Source organism: Anneissia japonica, unplaced genomic scaffold, assembly GCF_011630105.1.
Source record: "Anneissia japonica isolate Jap-2015-1 unplaced genomic scaffold, ASM1163010v1 scaffold5350_len443212_cov192, whole genome shotgun sequence".
Lineage (NCBI taxonomy): Eukaryota > Metazoa > Echinodermata > Crinoidea > Comatulida > Comatulidae > Anneissia > Anneissia japonica.
In genome coordinates this window covers 204,006-230,062 of record NW_022717468.1, presented here as the reverse complement: position 1 = coordinate 230,062, position 26,057 = coordinate 204,006, and the positions used below count along the sequence as shown (strand labels likewise).

At 32.1% G+C, this 26,057-nt stretch overlaps 2 protein-coding genes across 4 annotated transcripts in view; one reads left to right on the top strand and one right to left on the bottom strand.

Moving 5' to 3' along the window:
- LOC117110331 (kinesin-like protein KIF27) overlaps window positions 1-13,630 on the top strand; it is a 52,469-nt gene extending 38,839 nt beyond the window's left edge. For both annotated transcript variants that reach the window (XM_033253013.1, XM_033253014.1), the window contains 6 exons: window positions 4,212-4,349; window positions 4,968-5,134; window positions 6,075-6,205; window positions 7,464-7,572; window positions 9,845-9,906; window positions 11,598-13,630. In XM_033253013.1, coding sequence (XP_033108904.1) covers window positions 4,212-4,349; window positions 4,968-5,134; window positions 6,075-6,205; window positions 7,464-7,572; window positions 9,845-9,906; window positions 11,598-11,626 — 636 coding nt within the window. In that variant the 3' untranslated portion in view covers window positions 11,627-13,630. The remainder of the gene's footprint in view (window positions 1-4,211; window positions 4,350-4,967; window positions 5,135-6,074; window positions 6,206-7,463; window positions 7,573-9,844; window positions 9,907-11,597) is intronic.
- Window positions 13,631-15,424: 1,794 nt separating this feature from the next.
- The window catches only part of LOC117110323, a 115,472-nt gene continuing 104,839 nt past the window's right edge, over window positions 15,425-26,057 (bottom strand). For both annotated transcript variants that reach the window (XM_033252992.1, XM_033252994.1), the window contains 12 exons: window positions 25,756-25,906; window positions 25,031-25,130; window positions 24,321-24,523; window positions 22,247-22,318; window positions 21,540-21,805; window positions 20,783-20,916; window positions 19,936-20,076; window positions 19,139-19,266; window positions 18,480-18,562; window positions 17,789-17,879; window positions 16,921-17,061; window positions 15,425-16,452 (listed from right to left, as the gene is read on the bottom strand). In XM_033252992.1, coding sequence (XP_033108883.1) covers window positions 16,165-16,452; window positions 16,921-17,061; window positions 17,789-17,879; window positions 18,480-18,562; window positions 19,139-19,266; window positions 19,936-20,076; window positions 20,783-20,916; window positions 21,540-21,805; window positions 22,247-22,318; window positions 24,321-24,523; window positions 25,031-25,130; window positions 25,756-25,906 — 1,798 coding nt within the window. In that variant the 3' untranslated portion in view covers window positions 15,425-16,164. The remainder of the gene's footprint in view (window positions 16,453-16,920; window positions 17,062-17,788; window positions 17,880-18,479; window positions 18,563-19,138; window positions 19,267-19,935; window positions 20,077-20,782; window positions 20,917-21,539; window positions 21,806-22,246; window positions 22,319-24,320; window positions 24,524-25,030; window positions 25,131-25,755; window positions 25,907-26,057) is intronic.

Here is a 26,057-nt window from a genome sequence, read left to right as displayed (position 1 = left end):
GGGCCAGATTTGCCTGCAATTTTACCGTAATGAAATGCTCCCAACCTAAGTTAAAATATAAAAATTAATATCGTGCAATTCAAAGCAGGTAGGCTTTAAGCCGGGGGCCCAATGGTTGTCGGTGGACGCGATATTGTAAAGAACACAACTTACAACGCGTGCGCATCAGATCGTTTTTAATGAGGATTGTCACTAGCTTTAAACAGGGAGTGGAGCTGGACTCTTTGTGCGACTTTCGTTGTACAACACAGAGTTTCCATCTTTAGTTGTACATGTGAGAAACAGCTGTATTTCTTTAAACATTGACTTAAACATATATAGTGGATAGATATAATTAAATTGTTAAAAATGTAGGCTGTTTCAATAAATTAATTAACTGAATAATTATGTTGACTTTTATATGTTGATATTGAGCTAGAAGTGTTCGCAATTCCAGCCATCCAAACAATAACCCAATTTAAAGCGTTCAGAGCCCAGTTTAGAGATTTTAATGTCATACCAAATTAATTTTCTGTCGTGCAATGCAAGTCATTTGTCTGTGTTTTTCCCCATGATAATAAATCATAGAATGTTTGAGTAAAAAAAAGAATAATGTTGATGAAATACAATTTTATTTCATGCAATTTTGGTTCATTGCCTAGCCCAGAAATTTTACACCAGTATTTTTCTTTTTTGTAAAAAAAAATTTGTAAAATATTCAGTATACCTATGCCTCAGACGAGACTTTTTTTTATTCTTTTTTCGCGTACTTATTTTTTTAAAGACCATCCGAGGATGGCGGAATAAAAATAAAATTTTGTTTTCTTATTTAGAATAGTTTGCAAAAAACATCCAGACGAAAGAGAAAATAGAAATAAAATCTTATTGGTGAATGTAAAATAGGATGGTTAAATGCTTCAAATTTATATAATTAGGCAAGACTTTTTTTTTATTCCTTATTTCACGTACTTATTTTTTTAAAGATCATTGGAGGAGGACGGAATAAACATAAAATTTTGTTTTCTTATTTAGCAAATAGTTTCGCCAAAAACATCCAGGCGGAGGAGAAAATAAAAAGAACATTTTATTGGTGAATATGAAATAGGATGGTTAAATTCTTCAAGTTTTTATAATTAGGAAGAAACATACATATTTTATCTTTGGAGATTTCAAGGCAGCGGAGCACATAATAAAAATCAAGAAAAACTTTCATTTTTTTTCTGAAATTTCCACTTTTTTGTGGTGGTGGGTGCGCTCTATTGGCCAAAAATAAAATTTTATTTTTATTTGAAATCATCAATATTTGCAATCGGCGGGTTTGCTAAACAAGGTATAAAAAAAAGTCTCGCCTTTAGGAAGAAAAGGCAGCAGACGGAGTAATAAAAATTTTAAATTTTTTATTTTTTTCAGAAATTTCCACTTTGTCGTGGCAGCGGGTGCTCTAATTGGCCAAAAATAAAATGTTATTTTTAATCGAAATCATCAATATTTGCAGTCTGCATAACCTGTGTTCTTCATATTGCTTACTTTTAGTACAGTATCACCAATATTGCCTATATTCAAGAATTTATTATTAACTTGACTCGCCCTCAATTTTGCATATCATAATTTACGTACACATTCATGTACGATTTTTCAGTGTACAACGATACAAACATAAAATGAGCTTCAAAATCATCTACAAATAATCGTTGTTAATAAATTTTCCTCAATCTTTATATTTTAATATGAATCTTGGATTGTTTGATAGGCCTGGTTTTTTTGTAACATTCACCTGAATCTCTAAAGACAGACCTTCACAATCAATTGAAAATGCCTTATAAAATGCAACAGCTTCCATCCCCAAGATCTTTGCAGTCTATGGTATCTAGCCAAAGGAGGAACCCTCCCAAACACTTGTCAGTAATACACACCTCAATTAACACTACACATCTCAAATGATTACAGGAATATAATTTCATAAGAGAACCGAATCTTGGTTAAATTTTCCATGCTGCAATGACATATACATCATGAATAATATAATGTATTTCAAGGCTTTACCTTTCTACTCAGATTAGCTGACATCGATTTACTCTGTGACGATACAAAACGAAGCCAAATTAATTTTTGTGTTTGTTTCTTGTGGCTTTAAAGTAAGACAGGTTTTTCTGTGGAAGGTGCTATATAAATACATGACCATTGACCATTACATTGTTTATTTTATATATTTTTTATAACAATTCCCTCGCTTTAAATACTTTAAAAAATGATGTACTGTATATACTATGTAAATAAAGAGTACTATCCTAGACAGTACTACCTTTTTTTTGTAAACCCTTCGCAATTAATTTGTGGAAAATGCTAAAAGGCCAGACCAAGTACTGTAAATTTTCAACATAGTAGGCAAATCTGCAAGTAAATATATAATATTGAACACAGGTAGCACTTTATTGACTACCTCACAAGATTTATTATGCAATAAAAGTATAATAAATCACCTGAGTAGTCATCTGTGTTCCATTTAATAATATGAGAGTAGCACTGGATCACATTTGTTTGTTTATTCAGCTTTTCTGCTCTCAGCCATCATTTTGAATTTTTGTATGATTAATTTTCGGATTTTTTATTTCTTTCTTTATAGATTTATTTCTAATTGTGATTTTTACTAAAATTAATGAAAATAACAATTATGTTACATAAAAGATGCCAAAGGTCATTTTAAAAGAGCTGGCATGTAGTAAAATATGAAAAAGTGTCAATAAAGTCAGAGTGGCATAGGTGATAACAGTCCAGTACGTAGTATATTGATTATTTAGAGTGTACACCAAAAAAAAATATTTCTGTTTTAATATAGGACTTATATATTCTGTGAAAATAGTGCATTCATTAAAAATTATTGTTTTTAAAACATAGAAAAATAGTATGAAAAGATGCTTTTGGAGTAGATGGATAATGAAATGAGCATTTAGAAATGCCACAGGGGTGACAAATGTAATAAAAGAGATACAGATGAGAAAATGGAGATGGACAGGTCACCTATCAAAAAGAAAAAATGAAAGATGGACAAATAAATGAATGGATTGGTTGCAAGTGATCAAGTCAGGAGAGAAAAAAAGGTGGATGGGTGAAATTAGGGAGTTAAAATCTGTGCACTCACTGCATCCTCGCCAACGCATTTCTATGATAACCACATCGCGACGATGCATGCTACGGTTTGTTTTTAATAAAGATTCATTGAGACTGCCACCAATAATCAGCAGACAATGTCGCATCATCTAGAGCTTACAGGGAGCGGAGTTGCCTTTATTGTGCGATAGTCCTACGACCTTTGTGGCTGGCTTAAGGGAATTTACAAGGAAGTGAGCTGCACGGAGATGCGAAAAATGGCAGTTTAGATGAAGAGGCTTTCCTCGTGCAGTGGAGTGAAACAGCTAGATAGATAGAAGTGAGCATTTTCACATGCGTCAGCTTGCAATTTGACAGTGATTGAGGCGTTTGTGTGATTGATAAGGCTGTCTGACAGACTACTTGAGATGTTTCACCAACATCAACATTCTCTTATTTTTTTCCTCTAGCTTGAATATTACAACTGAATCCCTTATTATAGGTTTCAATTAGATCGACAAGGTTTATTTGAAACTCTAAATAAATGAGTACTTTGAAGTAACTTGCACATTAGATGAATAGATTAATCTATTAATAGATACTAATCATCTCCAACTTATTATTATTGCTTAAAATCAATTTTTCTTGGTAGACGCTAATTATGGATAATTGCTGGCAATAAATGCCATCCTTGCATGGCGATGTTTTTTTAGTACTCGTTTTTGAATTTTCGAACTTGGTCGTCTCCAGAGCTTGTACAATTAAATATTATAGCCGATTTATCAAAATATTTTTCAATCTATTGTCCAAAAGGAAATTATGCGGAGTATCATGAGTTACTATTAACAAGAATTGAGAAAATGATACAATTCAATTGAAGTAGTTATTATTAATAGGAATCTAGCATGTTCATTTCATCCATGTATTAACATTTTTTATTGTCAATCCTCAATAGATTTTTTTTCCATGACACTATTTTGACAGTTTTAAGGCTTAGATTAATAGCAATTATATTTGTAACAAAGGCATCTCATTTTCCATCATTCTCATTTTTAACACCACCCTCTGATATCCCCTTTTTCTAATATCCATTCCATTTCTCTTTTTTGATTTAGTTTGGCAATCTTTTGCTTTCTATCTTATAGAGCGAGTCGGAGTTGATGGGTCGTTTAGGTTCATTATCAACTGTTGAGACTAAAGCACTTCTTGCCAGATACTTCGAAAAAGTTGTGGATTTGCGAGAAAGTGAGAAGCAAAAAGAACTTGAAGTCAATGAATTAGAGGTATGAATATAATCAATGTTAAGCAGCTTTCAAAAAAAGGTGCTATTGAACAAATGCTAGGCAACTGAATGTTAACAAATTGCTTATGATCAAAGTAAGGCAACTTAATATTGTGCTAATGAACGAATTTGTGGCAACATATTGTTAACAAATTAGAGGTGTGGTAAAGGTTCAGACCTCGGCGTATGATGCAGCCGATGCAATTTATCGTCAATGACAGTGTTTTATATATTTAACATTTAATATACTACAATGCGACTGTCCCTGGCGGAGACGTATCGCGTCACCAAAGTCACACAGACCCAGTCACTTAGGGCTGCATTGTACAACTCTGTCTGAGTTGGCCTTAATGAACTATCTTGGCAACTTGAAGTAAATGAATAAGAGGTAGGCTTATGAACCATAAATATTAAATTATCAACTTGAATTTGAAATTTCAGGTACCAAAAATGATTAAAATGCGCAACAGCACAAAATTGTTAAGTCTTAAGCGTGGCATTAAATCTTTCAAAAATGTTATTTATATATTGACATTGCATTTATTTTGTCCTTACATTATTTAGAACATCATTATATATTCCATATTTTTTTTATTGTGATACTCATTTAATTTTATAGATGAAAATAGACGAACAAGAACGACTTGTCCGGGAGTTAGATGGTGCGCTCCAGAGAGCCGAGATAGAAATGGATCGCAAAATTACAGAACAACAGAAGCAACATCAAGAGCGAGTCCAGTTTCTTATGAAACAGATTGAAGAGCAGTCTGGTAGTAGCACCCCAAGGTAATGAATGACCCAGCATCGGCATTAATTATGCATTGCTTTCTATACCGAAAAAAAAATCCATTTGTAATGTATTGGTGTAAATGCTACAGTTTCTTTTCCATTAATGTCAGTGGCTATTGCAATAGCTTACAGCATTCATGTTTTAATGGCTGTGAAATGTTTTTTTATGCAATGCATCGCAGATAATCAATAATAGAGAGGTCTGGGTGTTTAATTTTTAACAGGTATAAGAAATAATCTCAACATTTCACTTGGTTACAAAGAGCAATAACCTTGAGGTTGTTTCAACATGAGGAGTTATGAATGTCAACTTATTATAACCAAGATTAGGCTTGACAAAACCCCTTTTGCCAACATGCAATGCAGTTTTAAATGACACAAAAATAGTAACAGTACATTAAAGCTAAAATCTCTTTCAATTTCATATATAGTTGTAGTTTGTGGGATTTGAAAATGGATGAATTTTGCCCCCAAGAAGTTATTGAAAATATAGCTCATCGCTCATTGAGTACCACAGATAATTAATTGAATTAATCAATGTTGTTTAAAAATATCTCTAAATTATCAAGTTGCTGTTAGATCCATCAAGAAGGTGATACGACTGAATTAGTTTTCTAGTGTATTATTCAATTAATTTTCTAGGTGAAAATTGATGAGCAAGTGAAAAAAAAGTTTTTTTCATTTTATTCCGTCTGTTCGTAGGTTTTCCAGAGACACCAGATTTACTTCAATCTTCCATCCATTCAATTTTGAACTTACTAAATGCAGAACCTCCATTTTTCAAATTAATTTGTCATTCAGCTTCAGTTCAACTGATTGTTTTCCAGTTTCCTTTCATCTTGCAAATTTTAAATCCTGTGTCAACCATTTCCTTTTTAACTATCTTAACCCCTTAACTTGATGTTTTCATTAATGTTGGTGCTTTTTCTTTATATAGTTTGATTGATACAAAGATAAAGGCGCTTGAGAAAGACTTGTACTATTACAAGAAGACAAGTCGCGATCTAAAGAGAAAGTTGAGGGAATTTATTGGAAGTGCTGCCTCTTCTTTGAATCAAAATGGTCAAGGTAAGCTTGCTTTTAGTAATCACTTTCAAATTTACTCCATGCTTTAAATTCTATTGGTAATATTTCCCACTGATTAAAACGAGCATCACTAGATAAAGGCAACTTGATTTCTTGCTTTGAAAAAGGTATCTGTTTGTACAGTTTTACAGGACTATGTCTCCGACTTTAAGTTAAACAAATATTGAAATATGTTTTAATTGTAGACGCAATGTAAACATAGACCAATGTAAAAATGTGTGTAATTTAATAAATTATCTAAATAATAGTTGTATAAAGTATTTTGTTCATTATGAATAATAAAATTAATGCACAATATGAAAGAATTAAAGATTTAAATTCCATTGGGTTTTTTTGACAGTCCATTCAATGACTGTATGTTTAAGCCCAAGATCATGAGGTACAGTAATTAAATCGCAGGATAAGGAAGGTGATTCCATGATTAAAAGTTCAATCCTGGGATTAAAAGTTTAATCATAGAATTTTGAGGTTGATCAAGGATCACAAGTTTAGCATCAAGCTTAGGAGTTTGATTCCAGAATTTTTAATTTTATAATTATCAATGGTATAACAAGATAAAAATCATGAATTTCAGGATCATGTATCATGGGTTTAATCACAGGATCATGAGTTTAGTCCTAAAATCATGAGTTTAATCCAAGGATCATGAGTATATTGTAGGATCATGAGTTTAATCCAATGTTTGTGGGTTTAATGCTATTAAATTGCATTTTCATGACCAAGAATCTTGGCTATCCGTGTCTTTGAAGCAATTTGTTAATATACGGTACACCATTAGTATCTTAATTGATCTACTCGGCTGGATACATTACTCTGATGTTGGTTTTTTTTAGTTATAAATATAGCACAATATACTTAAGTGATACTTATCGTATTGATATTGATAAATAATATTTACATGTTGACAAGGAGCTTTGAGTACTGTGTATGCTTTGCAAAGTCTACATAAATTTTTATAATAATAACAGCAATTATAATTTTTTTTTTTAAATTATCGTCACCATCATCATTGCTATCTATTACCTTGAAGTTTATAATGGCCATCCTGAGGATGTATTATATCAAATAACACAGTGCACCCTCCAATCCGAGACCCCTCTAATTCGAGACTAAGCTATGCGGAGACCGACCTCCAAGACCACCCCAAATTTTCAGGTCCCAAAGGTGGTCTCGAATTAATTGAAGGGCGAACTGTATTTATATTATTCTTGTTAATCATGGCATGTACATGTTTTCTCAGACAGTGACCATCAACGAGGTAGTGATTCTGTTGAGCAACTACTGAAAGATGATCAGCGAAGAAACCTGACACCTATAAGGAAATCGAAACGTGAAGTTAGGGAATTAAGGTAAGCATAGAAGCAAGGATGTGTAGTGTGAGAGCAGTTATCTGATGCTTTATGCAATCTTAATGGTTTTACCAATGCATTGCTGTTTTATTTTTTATACATTCAGCTTAAATTATTCATTCCAGCTTGTTTTTACTAATTGCATACTATGTTGATTTCAATGCTGAACATCCCTCGAACAAAAAATTCAATTAAAAAAAATGCTGTAAATAATTAATATACAATAAATAATATAAATTGACATGTTGAAAAGAAAATTGTAACTACAGAAATACTAAATAATGCTTTTAAAAGGTGCTTGATGGCCTGTCAATTGCTTGCTTGAAGTTGTTAAATGTTGGCCATTCACACTATGTAAAGCAACCTATTGTATACAAATATTAATAATTCATTTTTACAAGAGGTTTTCTATGTTTTATTTATTTGCAATATTTTATTAATTTGATCGTTGTTTTTTTTTGTACAAATTGTAAATATAACCCCAATAAAAATTAATGTTGCTGTACATAAATTGCATTAGTTCATTCAACCCTGTTCAATATTACTAATGAAATAGTGCTATAATAGCTATATAGAATGAGTCTTGAGGGAAGTATACTGCTCAAAGTGGCCATGACTGCAAGTACAGTGCAGGAGCCAAGAATGACAATAAATGAGTGTTGTTTCAAATCATTGCCTTTGGCTTACCCATCATAGCTTAGTCACCCATCTCCAATTGATTATGTCTGGCATTTGAGGGATGAATATTGCAATTAAGATTAAAGGTTTCAATTAATCAAAGAGACAGCATTGCATTGCACACTATATTACTATACATCAAAAATATTAATTAGGTTTAATTATTTAATTTCTCTGGTCAATTCCGCCTGGCAAGGGGTGCGATGGTTTTTAATACTTCCATGTGCATTTCAAATTTGTGTATACATGCAGAAAAAATACTATCCAAAATCTATTACCTCCCCCTTTACATGCACTGGATGCAAACTGTAATTTCCAGTTTGAAACAGCTAATGTTGATGGACAGTTTGCTGATTAATATTTATGAGGTATAGTAAACAAACATAAAATGGTTTTATTTCGGTAAAGTAGTGAACTTCCCCCTTCGTTGGATGATTGGGACTACCTCCCTCCACTTCGCGTTGGGAGGTAGTCCAAATCATCCAGCGCCTTGGGAAGTAGCATTTACTACTGCACCTCATACTACGTTGTATTTGTATAATACTTTTATAAAAATATAATAATTTATAATGTTTTTAATATATTATAAATAATTTTATTATCATAATATAAATTATTCATTTGTCCCACACACACACACACACACACACACACACACACACGCACATGTTGACATGCATGTTCACATGCATTTACACAAAAGGTGTGAAAAGGTCCATTTGACAATGAATATTGACACTAGTCTTTCATTTCAATCCTTATTTTTTAATTTTTGTACTGGTCACCTATATTATCAAATTGTTATGTAATTAAATTATTGTCTGCTTTATAGTTTTCTGATTTATGGTTTTGAACTGGACAGGTATTTCCATCCTTGATGGTATTTCTAATAATGGATAATTGTATAACTTTTTTGGCTCCTGATATTTTCCAGTAACCATGATATTAAAGTTACATATTGTCTTTGATTCATTGCTTCTGATTTATGGTATTTCAACTGGACAGGTGTTTTTCATCCCTGTAGAGATTAGTAAAGGATGTAATTGAATGAATTTGTCGCTTCTTCTAATAAGTTAAAGCTAGGAGATTAACTCATAATTTGCAGCATCATTGTGTTGAATTGCGTATGGGCGTGGTCTGTAACCACTGTATCAGCCATAGAGGGGTGCTTAGTTCACATTATTCCACAAAGACAAGGGCTGAAATGAAGCATAGCATTGGGGTAACCCCCTACACTTACGAAAGAAGCAGTGGGTTCTTTAAAGTGCACACAAGCCAGATGTGTACACTGGACCTGCTATTTTTAAGTCTTTATCTGAGAAAACTTGGTTATACCAACCGAACCCTGGGCAAGGAGTGGCTCACACCAGCACCAATTTTAATGCTGTAGTTAGCAGTGCCTCTGCCTTACCACTTGGCCACTTGAATTTATTACAGTGAAAGTTATATAATTTACACCTTCAGATCAAACAGCCATATGGTAGAATTTGAAACATTGTATATGGGAATGAGTGGACATGAGTGCTATACAAATATTATTATTATTATTATTATTATTATTATTATGAATTGTTTTTATCTTTCATAAATGCAGTTCAGCCGAGGTATCCATGAGGTGGTCCAGTAGCAGCCAAGCAGGCAATGCCAACATCAATGGTAAGATTTATAATCAAACTTAACTGACCAATCAGTACATTGTACGAGTAATACAGGAGTATATGTGCAGCTTCACCAAACACACATTTTCCCACAGTGTATGTTTTTGCTGTTGTTTTGTAGTATGTTTGCATTATTATCCAAGAGGTTTTCCTTATCTACTAACCTTCTGGAAAAAAAATAGGTTGGCAGACATGCAGACTTAAATTAGTGTATGAGAAGATATAAATGTTATATGATTTATTTTATTTCATTATTTATGTTTTTTTAAATTCAAAAAGTGTAGCAAATTATAATTGAAAATAATAAAATATTCTTTTTTATTGAGTTTCCAAAAAAAAAACTTAGTTTTAATGTAAATAATTTTCAAACTTTATCAATTAAAATAAAAATATCACAATATTTTTTCACTGCTTTTCAAGTGTGAATTAGCACTAGAAATTATTTGTACTTACTCAAAAATGCCTCTTGAACTTTAAAAAGTGGCTTTTATTTCTGACTAATCTATACATGTATACTCAAATGTAGCAGTTATGTTATGATTGCCAAAGATGTGAGGCTGTGTCTATGTTGTGATTGTCTGAGATATGAGGCTGTCAGTGCTGTGAGTGTGTGTAATGAATAACCTCTTAACATAGTTATTTTTCAAATGTTAGCAGATTTCTGCAGAATTTTTTTTTTCTGTTTTCATGTGAAACTGGTAGCCACCAGTAATTAAGCTATATTTTGTGGTGGTGTGATTGAGGCTTTTATTCTTTCTTCTGCTAAGAGGGAGGAATAGTGAACAAGTTGAACATCATGTAACTAAATATAATATGAAGTTAAACTCAACTTTGCTCCAATCTCATTTGAACCCTCTTTATAAAAACCACTTTTCATCATACAGTTTGCCCTCCAATTCGAGACCACCCTTGGGACCTGAAAGTTTTAGGTGGTCTCGGTGTTGGTCTCCAATAAGAGGGCTAGAAATTAGAGGGGTCTTTAATTGGAGGGTCCACTGTATTTTGTTGTCAAGTATTAAGAAAAGCCCACAACATTAATCTGCCATACTTGCATCTTAGCAATGTTACCCCTGAAATACACAACAAAAAATCTTTGATAATGAGTGTTGGATACATTACTGCTTCACTATTTGTGGTTGTAACTCAAGTGAGCTTTTTGCGTGTATGTTGCTCTACAGAATTCACATTATTATTAATTTAACCTTGGCCAAGCTCATTTATCAAGCACAGAAGAATCATATTCTTTTGGGATTGATTGCTCTCACCTGGTTGAATTCTTCATTACAGCAGTAACTACTGATTTGCGAATGCAGCTAAGGGAATTAAATTGAAAAGAGCAGAAATAATTGGATTAAAATGTGTGCGATTGATCTTGGCTACATCAAAGATCAGTGAATGTAATGCAAGACAAGAATATGTTGTATTTGGCTGTAATGTGTGGCTGTCTATGTTATGATTGCCAAAGATGTGAGGCTGTGTCTATGTTGTGATTGTCTGAGATATGAGGCTGTCAATGCTGTGAGTGTGTGTAATAAATAACCTCTTAACATAGTTTTCTTCTTAATAATGTAGTACAGTATTTGTGGAAGCGATAATTTCAATTGGCTTAATGCTAGTTTATCATTTAGCTAATCTAATGTGCTGATGTCTATGTTTGTTTTCATAATTAAATTATTTTGTTAATTTCAGATTCTCTTGAAAGTGACCATAATCCTTAGCAGAACAGTTTTCACCAGAGTAAGAGTCTCTCAAACATTCCAAACATCGGTCATGCCGTCCACCTGGCCAAAGATTGAAAATGTAGCCTTAAGTTCTTATGTCACTCTATGCTTTTCAATTTTTATGTTGGCACACTCTTCTAAAATTCCAAAGAGTTAATCTGAAGAAAATTGCTCTAGAGTAAAATAATGTTACTTGATGGTTAAGCGACAGGCTTCCAATCTTCATTGTTGGGTTCAATTCTATCATATGGCTCATTGCATTGCTTGTTTCCTATAACTATACATGTATTCATCCATAAATTATTAATTTAAACATTCATTTATACTTATGAAGTATGAATGTATATACCTGCAAGTGTGACTATATTATAATTATTACAGAATTTGTTAAATTTTGCTGTACAGTATATATATTTTCAATGTGGGTGGGTATTATTATTATTTATGCATAGCACTATGTACACATTTTAAAAATTTATATTATTGTGAATGATAAAATAGTATTTTAATTGTCTAATATTTCCTTCTATTCAGATTTCTTTCTATTTTGTCAGTCGTGAAACATGAAAAACTTTTTTCAAAACTGGTTTCTACATTGTTTTTTTCTCTGTATATTTCTATGTTGGCCTTCTGTTCTATGTTTAGTGTGATGAATTGCTAGTCTAATTGATGTGATTCTTTGAATTCTGTCATTAGCCAATTTCAATTTACATACTAATTACAATAATCATGGATATCAAGTAAATATCCAATTAGATATATTTATGGAATTACAGATTGAATTCTGTATTTATATGCCTTCATTATGACTTTCATTATATAATATTTTACATTATCGATTTTTCAATGCATTTCAGCTGCCATAAGCTTCTTAATGTACAGTCATAATAGTGGCTATGTTAAATGTGACCTCTGACCTTTAAAATGCCTTATTTTGTCTATTGCATGTACATGATTAGATTTTGAAATAAGTTTTTCACTCTCAGGTTTCTCTTTAATGTTCACAATATACATACATATGTACAGTATGTATACATTTTCTCAGAAATTTTCCCACATCTTTGCATTTTTATGATTTTATTACCCACTAGGCCTACGTGGAAATTTACGTAATGCCCATCGTGTCACTGAACCTGAGATCTAAAACAAATGGGCTATCTAAAACCCGAATCTCTTATTTTATTTATTAAAACAATTTACTCCAACAAGCACTGATAATTTGATTCTCGCGACAGTTCTCCACTGAAATCAAATGAATTCCATTGAAACCCATTTTTTAATGTTTTTTTAGTTTTTTTTATTTATGTTCATTACTCCTTTATGTTTTTACACATCCAGTTGAACTTGCCTAAATTGAATCCAAAATGGCATTGAAAAATTGTTAGACTTAAACTTAGGCAAGTTTAACTGTACATGCAATCTGGCCTCTGTGCCACAAGGTGTATTGTGTATTTTGATATGATTTTTATAATTAAGACAAGATCTCAGAAGTGATACATTCCAACTATAGTTTCCTGCTTGATTTCAGATGCCTTAACCAAGTAGGCTATTGGGGCTTCATGAATTTGTCAGACGGTAGTTTGCAATGGGTTCCAAAACAGGTGGAGGTTGATTTGCTTTTCATTCTTGGTTAGTCCTCTTCTGTTAAAAAAAATCAACCTCCACCCAGACATACTGTATATAATGTATGTATATATTTATGAATTTAATTTTTTGTTTGCGACAGTATTTTGAAGTGCACATGCCCATATCAATTGTTAGTCAACATAATACACAACATAGCTTTATGTTGATTCACCTTGGATATAGGCATGCACACTGACTTAAGCCTGGTTCTTACAAGAGCCCTAGTATGAGGTTCGGGAGCTGACCGTTAGTGCTAACCGTTAGCACCTGCGTGAGAACGGTTAGCGCTAACCGTTAGCAGTATCCGGATACCGCTAATGGTTAGCAAGCGCTATCGGTTAGCAAGTTGAGCGCTTTTCTATCATCAACCATTCACGCGTTTACAATTTCCAGTCTCTTATTGGCCAGTGATTCGATCATCATATTTTTGGTATACGGATCGGGATTTTCTCGTATGGACGCACGGCAGCTAACGGTAGCCATACCCGGATCCTGCTAACCGTTAGCAGCCATGTGAGAACATAGCCTTATAGTTTGCCATTGGACATGAATCATACTTTTGATGTTTCTCATGACTTTCCTCTTCTGCACATGCATATGTAATGCAGCAGATGTTTTTAGTTTGTATATATAGGAGCGAATGTAAATTGATATTTATTTGAAACATACAGTAAAGTAAGCACGTATTCACCTTGACATAATGAGTAATAAGCAATTAAGTAATATTTAATAGGTTTATTCAACCTGTGATGTACAATTGATTTTTAAATGGTGTGAGAAGCCAATATGTATGAATTCTTGCTTTTATGTTCACCAATAAAAGTGACTTATTGCATTTGTATGTCTACATGTTTGTGAATTGTGCTATTACTTTCTTGTTTTGATACAGATATTGGTATTAACCAAATTTAGTACAATATACTACGAAACATGGTTTATTGCTGGTATGGGTAATGACTGGTACCAGTGTTGTTATAACATTATTAATTTAAATATGTAATTTCTGAGGGCACTAGAAAATTGAAGCTGAAAGAACTAGACTTCCAAGGCCTATGGGAAAAGAGGGCTATTGACAATGAATAATTTCTGCCAAGTACAATATATTCCAGGTGGGCTCTGTTTTAGAAAATAGAGCCATTATTTCCTTAAAATTTGAAGTACTCTTGCGCCCATAACCAACCTTTGCTTTTTGCAGACTCTTAGCCCTATTCCGGTGGGTGTCGCTGAAACAGGTTTGAGGTTTTTGCACACAAGCTTGGAGAGAGGAAATTTACATGGAAGGTTACATGACTGATAAAATTTTTTGTTTCTGATACTACATCCACACTTATTTCATATCATTTCAATCAAATATGTTGAGTGTTTGTAACCACAGAGTGGTTAAATAATACAATATTTGTTGTCACTACAATTTAATACTGCATATCAATATTTTGAGTATCACGTCACTTTGAATGCAGTGTTACCTATATGAAGCCACTACTAGTGCCAGGGAATTTTGTTGTACCTCTTCAGCCACGAAAGTATTCAACGGAATCTTGGATTGTAGGTCACAAGTAGAACCCTGAGAGAAACTGAAGACGCACTCACTGCCGACGAAAACGTTAACACCATACTGATTGCTCTGGTGGCTATCTGAATGGATCATCATTAAAAACAATTTGTTGCGCATGCATCATCGCTTTATATTCTTCATAAATCTCGTCGGCCGGCAACCGTCGGGAAGGTCCACAAACCTTGCCAAGTAACCCAATACCTGGTAGTATTTAGTTCACCATGGTATCACAAAATAGACTTTTACTGTATGTTTTGCATGATTTTCATACATGGGCATAATGTTAATACTTAATAGTGTGGAGATTTACACTTTGAATAAGGATATCCATGCAAAGAGAGCTTCACTTTAAAAGACTGGTTAGACCTTCCCTTAACGTAAAATGATATGGTTTTTAAATTTCAACCGCTTTATATCCAGGATAGGGTTAGGATCATGATGGGGCGTTGGGGGGTTATCAGATCAAAATGTAATTTGCTTGATTATTATGAATATCCTTTGTGTTCAAATTTAGCTTGGGATATTTCAAAAGGCACTAAAGCATCACTTCATTGTGCTGAATGCTAATATTAAATCACATTGCTTTGATTGTATTTTGCGATAAAGAACACTGGTCAAACTTGTTGTCAAAAGTTTATTGCCAAATTACAAGTTAAATACAAGTTATATACATGTCTGAAATTGCACGATATACAAGCAGCACACTCTGCCATCAAATATCAATCATTGAGATACAAGAAATAATGAACAATTCAATTTGAATATGATGTAATGATAACAACCTGCAACATACAAAGTTTTTCAAAGTTTGAAGATTTAAATATCAACTAGACAACGTGTTACTAAATCCTGCATCTGATAATAATTTACTTCATTTCTTTAATAATCATGTTTTTATTTCCCATATTATTTTTACTAAATTGCTATATTCATTTTAACAATTATTTTTTTACAATCACAAGTAAATGTTAAAATCATGCTTAATTTCAATATTCAAACTGTATTACTATAGCTTATTACAGTTAAACTGTTCATTTGCATAATAGTATAATTTTAATTGCACTAACCCTGAAGAGCCTGCTGAGGCCATGAGAACAGAACAGTTAAAATTTATAACAATGAAAAAATCTAAATACCAATACCAATAACCTAAACTTGCAGTTATCTCTTATAATATCAACAATTTCTATAGTGAAAGAAAAAAATCTATTATTATAAAGTTTTCAATTTGATAGAGTGCAAGGTAACAAACACAAAACACAACAACCAAAACAGTGCTATTTTCAGTTATATTGTAAGTACTGTTAATCGTATATAAATAACAGGATAAGATCTTATTATATAATAATGAGAATCAAACTGTAGTTTCCTGCGATGGAAAATGCTCATGGGCACCCACGCTTGTTGCGTAGTCCCAATACTTTAACCTTCCGATTTCACGGATGGTGGCCCGCACTGATGGGAACTGTTCCAGGACAGATTTCAAATCCTTGCATGAGAGAGCATGCAGGTCCACATGCGTGCGTGCTCTGACGGATCGTCGACGCGGAACATCGTAGAGCAAGTTGATGTCATCAAAGTGGTCCCCCTCATCGAGAAGTTTTGCAACTTTCTTCTCATTTTTTTCTTCCATAATCTCAACCTGAAATGTCAAAAAAAAACAAAAAAAAAACCACTTAATTTATGTTAGGATTAAAGTAAACAGTTTGACGCAGCAGAAAAAACTGTTTGGTTCCCAACATCGAGCTTGGGGTTTCAATCCTTCACTGTATGTATACCTTTCACTTGTGTTTCTAAACCAGGCACTTTATCTGCATTGCATCTCTCCACCCAAGAATGTAAATCGGTATGCACCAAGTGCAAATTTTCTCTGCACTCTGTACTCTCTCACAGTACTGCTATTGTCATGCAGACCTATATTAAAGGCCACAATACCATATACTACCACACACCTGTATTCTTCTACTTACTGAGTCTATTTTTTCCACTCATACAAAATCATAATGTTTATTCAGAATAATTCAGAATGAATTGTCTCACAAAGAATGTCAAATTAAATAGCTTTATGCTTGTATGTAGAAGGCCTGTTTACTTTGGCTTTTATACTTACTGTTCCACGGTAGATGAAGTACATTTCATCACCAACATCACCCTGTCTGACGATAAAATCATTAGGCATGAATAGGACAGGTCGCAGCATCAGAGTCAGCGCCCTCAAGAAGCTAGCCTCGGCCTCTGCAAATATCTGAACCTGAATAGAAACATAATACTCGCTTAAAAACGACTTAACTTATGTTAGGATAATATTCATAGTATTCAACATGGTTTTAACTGGAATCCTAAATACATTGATAATACAGTACTGCAGTCTAATTAATTGTACAAAAATACAGAAAAATGCAATTTATTTAAAACTTTATTGAGAATCAAATTTATACTGGCTGGAAAATGTAACATTAATGCACAATGTTTCCTGATAACCATCATAGAAATGCAATATTTATATATTCATTTAATATACCCTTTTTAATATGATTTCTTTTCCAGTGACACTGGAAGGCTGACAATAAACCTATGGAATAAACCTTTAAAATTTGCTATTCTGTATTGCGAAATTTTGAGTGTTTCTTGGCCTAGATTATTTCACCTTGTTATAAATTGTCTGTTTTCCCTACATTTGTGTATTTATTGAAGTCTGTTTACAGACAATGACTGGGTTTGTTCCAATTCAATTAATTTTACCTGCAGTTACAATTTTGATCTTTTGAAAAACAGCTGTGAATTTCAAATAAAAATCAGCTAATGAAATTCAATGTACAGTAGATATAATTTTTATTTATGGTAGCTCTAATTTATTGTTCTATGAGATAACAGAAAAACAAAAACTCAAGACAATACTGCCTGGATGGCATGCTCCTTTGTCTAGGTAATTCAATTAATTCAATATCAATCAAATTTTCTAAAAATTAAAATATTACCTTTGTTAATAATTCTTGATTGATGCTGACACCAATGTCTGTCTGTAAACAGAACTGGGTATCGTGAAACAGAGTGTACTGATCAATGCCACTGCAATTAAAATAACATGCAACCAACATGTAAATCGTCATCTCTTTATATCTTATAATTACTACCAACACTATAAAAATTAGAAATATTTTAGCGACATTATAATAACAATAATGATAGTAGTAATAATGATGAAAACGCCAGCGACAATGATAACAACTTCCTAATGAAAACAAATCTGCACACTGAAAGTTGGAAGTCAAGAGTTTGAAGTTGTAATTTCATTTTTGTTTTACCTATTGTCCTAGTACTACTAAAAGACACTGCCAACCATCACTTGGTACGAGTTAAAACCCATACATTTTGGTAATATGGTGACCACCAAGAAAAAATACCATAGTTAAGGGTATTAAATTTAATTTGAAAATTGGCCATTTCAAACACTATACATGTTTGTGGGCTCCACCTTAGCAACAAAACAGCCAATCCTAGATTTTTATAGGGATTTGCAAGTCGTGCTGGGGCAACACAAAGGATTTTTGGTCTTACAGGTTATTGAAACAAAATAGATAATATAAAGGGGGAAAAAATAAAACAAAATAGATAATGTAAAGGGGAAAAAAATAAAACTAAATTTTCAATTATGTATACAAAACCTACTTGTGTCGAGCCCAGAGATAATCAAAATAGCTGATGACCCGGTTCCTTAGTTTACTTGGCAACTTTTGGTCTTTCATTTGGTTCTGAGAAAACAGAAAAAAATAACAGAATTACCATGACATTAAATATTCCATTCTTATTTTCTCTACATAAGATATGCCTTATTTTTAAATTTTAAATCAAATACACTTTTTTGATAATATTTTCGTTAAAAAATGGTCTGAAGTTTATAATCTGAATCAAACCATCACCAAAATAAAATATTTTCAGCTCACATAATCTCGCATGCCGTTGTTTTTTGTATGCTTATACAGTATTTGATTACATTTATATTGTTTCTGTATTCACTTTATTGTCATTGTTTTAATACTGGTATATCCATATTAAATTTGTATAGCTTGGTTAAATAAATAATAATTATTTGCTTTATTATATACTGGCACCAGTGTTATTAAATGCTTGCTATGAATTTCACTCAACTGAAATAAAACCTCATTAAGTGACGTTAATTCGAGTTTGGAAAAAATTGGATTAAAAAACACTTGCAATGAGACAAGGTGGTGCAAGGGATGCATTCTGCTGCCGTTGTTTTTTGTCGCATACTTTGACACCATTAACCCAAAATTTATACTCTTTTTAAAAAGAAAATAAGAGCTTACTTTGATGGCATAGAGCTTCTCCTCGTAGCTAACTCTTCCAGAATCAGCATTGGCCAGGGTAGAAGCAATATTACCAAGAATAGAACCAAATAACACTTGCCCAGCAACCATCACAAAGCTTGCAAACACTACAAAGGAGCAACAATGGCAATTTGTTTTTACTCATGTAAAAAATGCTTTATAATAAAAATAATAATAACAATAATAATAATAATAATAATTCTGGATTTATATAACGTCTCACATTGTTACAACCTTGAGGCGCTAAAAATCTGAAGGTGAGATTTATCTATTTCTAAAATACCTCATTTTATAATTAATAAATACTTTTCTTTAATGAAGGGATATTAGAAAAAAAAGAGCAGTACTGTAAAATAAAAATATTATATTTTGATATTGCTCTCTTTATTTATGGACTGATAATTTTATAATAATATTTCACCCATGTTTTTCATATTATAAAAAAAACTGGGTATAATATCAATAATATAAATTAATCTGTTCTGATAGAATTTAATGTCCATTGCATGTTAAATTAGATTCAATTTTAGGAAATTGAGGGTTATCAGACAAACCATGGATACACTAATCATTGCATACTATCTTGTCTCATGTTATGAATATAAGCAGGTACCATTCTGCATTATCAATTTTCTAGAACTATAACTATGCTGAATAGGAAATCATTAAAATAAATAAGCTGAATTTGTTTTAAAAATTAAACAAGATAATTATATTATGTTAAAACAATGTTTAACATCATTATAGTCTCCCAACACTTGAGACTGACAACCTACCCATTTCTTCTGGGCTGTAGGCATGTATGTCCCCATAGCCTGTTGATGTGAGAGTTGCTACACACCAGTATATGCAGTCACAGTATATATATAATTCATACAAATAGTCTGGCCTTTTTGAGGCATCTTTGTACCAGATGTCTAAAAGGTAAAATCCCAAACATTTTGTCATCACCCAGAGTAATATTGCATTTGACAAACAAGTAAATAAAACAAATGGTATCATATATGCAATTACAGTAAAACAATAATTGCGGTAATAATGTTTACAATACATCATGAATATTAATTAGGTAATCACATTTCATTGGTAAATTTCACTCGGTACACAAAGCGGCAAATTTGCCAGTGCTTGACACATTTACATGGATGCGGTGAGAGAAGTACTACCCAAAATCACACCCCTGGCTTTGTGAACCATATGCACACTGTGTAATTTTACCGCACAGATCAAAATGGCTAATGTAGATGAACAGTTGGTTGTTTAATGGCGTATAGTAAAACAAATACAACATGGTATTATTCTAGTAAACCAGTGAATTCTACTTCCCTCGTTGTTGGATGATAGGGACTAACTTCGTGTTGGGAGTTAGTCCAAATCATCCAACATCCAGAAAAGTAGAATTAACTACTTCACCTCAAACTATAAAAACTCACTTTCTACAAATACTAGAATACAACATTTTGTTACACTTGTAATATAATACATTAAAGTTAATTATATCACACTGAAGTATTCAAATTAGAATAACATTGACTTAGTCCAATAGGTCCTATGATGTAATAGCATATCAAGTCTGTTTGGCATTCTTAATAAGGCAAAAAAAGTATTAAATGATATGTTTACCTTCAGTGTACGCAGCCCATGAGTCTTTCTTGCATTTCTTATTTGGACAGGCCAGTAGGTACCAGATGCTGGCAAACAAGTGGATGACAATAACCAAAATCACAAAGAATTTGGTCATACGAACATGGAAAACACTGGAACAATAAAATTGTATATTAGCTATAGATTTTGATTGAAAATTAGAGAATTAAAAGGCAGACCATATATTAAAAAGTCAACAACATACTGTTATTTACATAACATCTCTCACCTTCTAATTCAAATATATTATAAAATGTATTATATTGATATATGACAGATATTGATACACTATATGCAAGCAATGACACTTTTATTGTAATGGATATTATCATATATTTGCCTTTTCTCACTTATATCTCAAGTGATATTTTTACCTAATAATTTGGTTTGCCATATTAAATTTAACTGATTTAAGTATGTGATACATATTGATATCCTCGGGAGACATTAAAAATATATTTAAAATAAAAACAAAGAATGTCATAAAGTGAACTGAAAGTGGCAAAAAGATACACAACACAGAAACAGATTTACCTCATAGAAAAAGTATGTAGGCCTGTATATTTTATACAATATTCCCATAGCCTATATCATTGCAAAACTGCAACAATAATAATAATTATAGTTTAAGCACCATCATGTGTTAATATTAATCTCAACAGTATGAGTACAGAAGACTTGATTGGTTATTAGGTCTTGAAATAATTACATTAGTCAAGGTAATTAAAGAACTCACTTGATATTGAGCTCTGTCTCCCAGGATTTGAAGAACTCGCTCAGTCTGTAGAGACGTACTAAATGGATCAGTCGTAGAATAGTTAATGCTAAGAATTTCTGGTCATCGTCACGGCCACACAGAGCAAGGATGTCGAGCGGTAGTGCAGCTATGACATCTATTGTGAAGCCACTTTTCTTCTTTAAGTACGACTTGTAGACTTTGTTAAAATCCCTTTCCAGGTCTCCATATTCATTAGCACAGCTCACATGGAATTTGACATAAATCTAATTATGATAGAAACATTTTAATTTTTAATATCTTCTTTTCATTGTTATCACATTTAATTAACAATGTATCTGACATGTAAGAATTATAATTTTACTATCTACATTACTATCAAATAACTTTTCTTCATAGTGAAAAATAATTTATTTTTATTTTCTTTAAATTTTATCTATTTTTGTAATTGAATTTTTAGTATGTTTACCAAATATCAAAAGGAAAAAATAATAGAATTTTTATGAAATATGATAGGTTTCATTTAATCAATAAACTTATAACACGGACTATTTTTTTTAGATTCAATTACAATACAAATTAGTGTCATCATTCATATTTTATTACGTATTAAAATATAAGACAATATTATCTTATGAAGGTAGCTGTAGGTTGCATGTGTTGATAGGAATGCAAACGTTGACGAACATAAATGAGGTAGAACTTACCTCGAAGACAAACACAGCCTCAGACACATAGCTGAAAACAAGAATGATGTTGCTAGGCACCTGGAAGCAAGCCTATAGATGACAAAGAAAAACACAATTTCAACCCTAATTACTACTGAAAGAAATAAAACACAATGATTTGATGACCATCTCTCACCAGCTTACATCTTAATCAAATTCTATCCCATCTTCATCCTTAATACTGTAAAATACCGTATTTATTCAAATAAATGTCCCACTTTGAATAAACACCCCTTCGAAGAAATTCCCCCTTCAGATCCTCATTTGGAATCAACCCCCTCTCAAATAAACGCCTTGGGGAGTTTATTCTTTATTCATCAAATTAAACAACTCAATGCAAAGGCATCAGAGTAAAATATAAAAAGTTAAATTGGATGACAAAAAAGTCAATAGGACAATGAGTAAGTGAGAACATTAATTTTTCACATTATTTTGATTGGAATTCTGGAAATCTCTAGTACCATAGGGTTAATGATTTGATGCTTGATAATCAAAGGTCTGTTTTTTCCTTGCCATTTGCTCCATTGAGAATACACAGAATAATCCATAAAATATAATATGCATTAAATAGAAAGAATGATGCAAGTTCTTATTAAAACATTTGAAATTAAGATTATTATTGAAACTTTTCAAGTTCATCAAACTTAAAATATCATTAATCACTGAGGTTTGATGTTACAAGAGACCAAAATTCTTCCTAAGTAATTCAAAAGGTCTTGAAGGTTAGTATACAGTAGGTTGAGCACTTCAAACACACAAAAGCTATAATTGAATATTATACTAATAGGGAGAACCAGAGTTTAGTTTAAATTGAGGTACATAAAATGAAGGATGATACAAATCCTTGTCAATCTTGGACATGGCATGCTATCAATGTATTATAGGCTTAAGAAAAGGTCCACATTTTTTATGCAATCGAAAATGTACCAAATATGAATTGTTATTTTCTGTCGTATAAAGACTACAAGGGAATCTTAAATCTAATTTTAACCAGAAATTTATTGTTAGGCAAATTTGGCATTTAAGTTGTCATAGTAATAAAACTTTGAAGCTGTGAAATGTTGTGCATTGTTCTTGATATTTGTCTGATCTACAAAAATTATTATTTATTCTTATACACAAATGTATTGTGTGCAGGACCATGTAGCCACATAAAGATTGATTTATAAATACAGCAAATGCCATTATGCTGCTAATTCCAGGAACTATCAATTAGCAATAGTGAAGAAAGAACTGTGGTAAACAGCTATAACTCATGTACTATACATATTATTACACTGCGTAGATTATCACCCATACAGAATATCTGTTTTCACATAAAGGCATTACAAATGTAAATTAAAGTAAAATGTTCACAGCATAAACATTTAAATTCATTTCTTTGTGTTTAATATTGATGGTGTCACTGTTTCATAAACTTGTAAGATTTTTCATTTTAAAAAAAAGAGCTTACAGAAGTTGCGAGCCTCCACCGTAGGGAACCTAAGTTGAGTCCAAAAGGAATTATACCCCAGGTGTACAAATTGGTTCTATAGTAACATGGTAAATTATTCTGTAGTCACATTACATGTAGCATCACAGAAATTCCCTCAAGAGAATGTAGATTGCACATGCATTGTAAATGACTCCTTATAAAAAAAATTACAGAAGACTTGTCTACGTTGTTTTGTTCATCATGGTATGATAGCCAATACTTAATATGAATCTCCAATTTATAATAAAAATTCATAACTTGTTAATTAACAATCTCTCATTAAAAGATATTCACTTTGCCACATCCTATAAAACGTATTAAACATTTGCTAAAACAAATTTATATTTATTTTTAAAATAATATAATTGTAAAATATTCAATGAAAATTTGATATACAGTGCACCCTCCAATTTGAGACCCCTGTAATTTCAAAAACCTCCTATTTTGAGACCGCTTATTCAAAGAACTAAATAACAACTGTTAATCTTTTAACATAAAGCTGCCTTCTACGTGGAGATTGGACCAAAAGACTTGAATTGGAGGACATACTGTATTTAAATAAGCTTTCAAAAAAATTACCTGATATAAGATTGTCCAGGTGGTGAGGAATACAAGGAAACTCGTCACTCTCTTTAGTACAACTACAAACATACTGCTGGGGCTAAGAACAAAGCGATTGGAATCGAGGAACCATTGCAGATAGTTGCGATTCCTACAGCATCCTCCAGTAGCTGTCGGAGAATCCTCCATGTCAATGCTAGTCTCTTCTGGTATCGTAGGCCCTAAAGGTAATAATAAATTCATTTGTCACTAAAGCTGGGCAACTCACTGCAGGCAATGGTCGTTGGCTCACAAAATTCTATGAAGAACGCAATGCCACAGGGAGCAGAGTTAGAGTGGCAAGCTTAATAATAGCAAATGGGTATGCCAAAATGAACATGTATGATTATTGTTTTTTAACAGTTTATGACATTAAATCCACTTTTAATACATTAATTTTAAAACACTTTTTAATACAGTATACATTTTTATATTATATATTTTAGTACATACTTTTAACACATACATTTCTTATATATAGTATTACTATTATATATTTTATATAACATGAAATAAAAACTATAAAATAAAATATAATTACATTGAAAAAAATATGGATAATTAAAAGAAGACTAAGACTAGTACTTTAATTGATAAAAATGAAGATTATTGTTATTATTATATAACTACTACCATTCATCTTTAAATTGTTTAAGTTCAGTTCAATATTCTGGAAATAACCATAATACCTGCAGCAGTTGCTTTGCCATTAGCCTGTTTGTCCTTCTTTGCATCTTTCTTTTCTTCTTTTGCCTCTTCCTTTGCTTTATTATCCTCAGGTACCTTTAGCTAAAAGACAATCACAAACAAATATTTAAGTATATTTGAAAATAAGATATTTGAAATTTTTTCAATATATTTATATAAAGCTCTGTCTACACTATTTTAGTTTTATTTGGTCAAATTGTTTAGTAAGTTTTAGTTTATCTATATCTTGCCACCCTCCACCCAATGAGTATATATTTATACCTCGTATGATGTTAATGCCTTCAAAAAGGAATTGGTTTAGTGTTGAATTAGCTGCAAGACTAGGAATAATCCTCAGGGACTGAAGGAGTTTTCACACTGCGCATGATTATGTATCCAATGACCAAAAGTAATAATATTCTGTGTCTCACGATAGTGTTCAAAAGAGATAAACTGCTGGATAACATTATTATTTTATTTGAGACAATTACATAAAATGAATATGATCAGAAGTATTTGTTGGTGAGCCTCAGAAATTTGCTAGTAAATCTGTTTTTAAAGAGGTTGAAAGCATACAATATACTTAATGCTACAGAAACATGTGTCCAATTAGAGTGTATATATAGTTAGTATTTGATTCATCTTGGTTCACCTGCAACAAATATTATGAAAACACCCTAAATAAAAATTGTTTTAAATTTGTATGATAGTACAACTTGAGCATTACCGGGCTAATCTTGGCCTTGCTGCGTTTGCGTACAGCATTGATGCGTTCTTCTGCTACTTTGTATATCTGCTCTTTGATGGATGGGTAATGCGTCAGTGCCTCATCCAAGTTATCTTTGTGTAGTGTAAACATGTCCACATTTGTCCGAGCTCTGCAACAACAAATGAAGTACCATTCACTTTACATTCAATAATTAATGTTACATCAACATACTTTATACAATTGTATGGTTTGCACACAACATTAGCAACATCAATGTTTGATATGAGTCATTCATTAGACCCACTGCCAACAATCACACA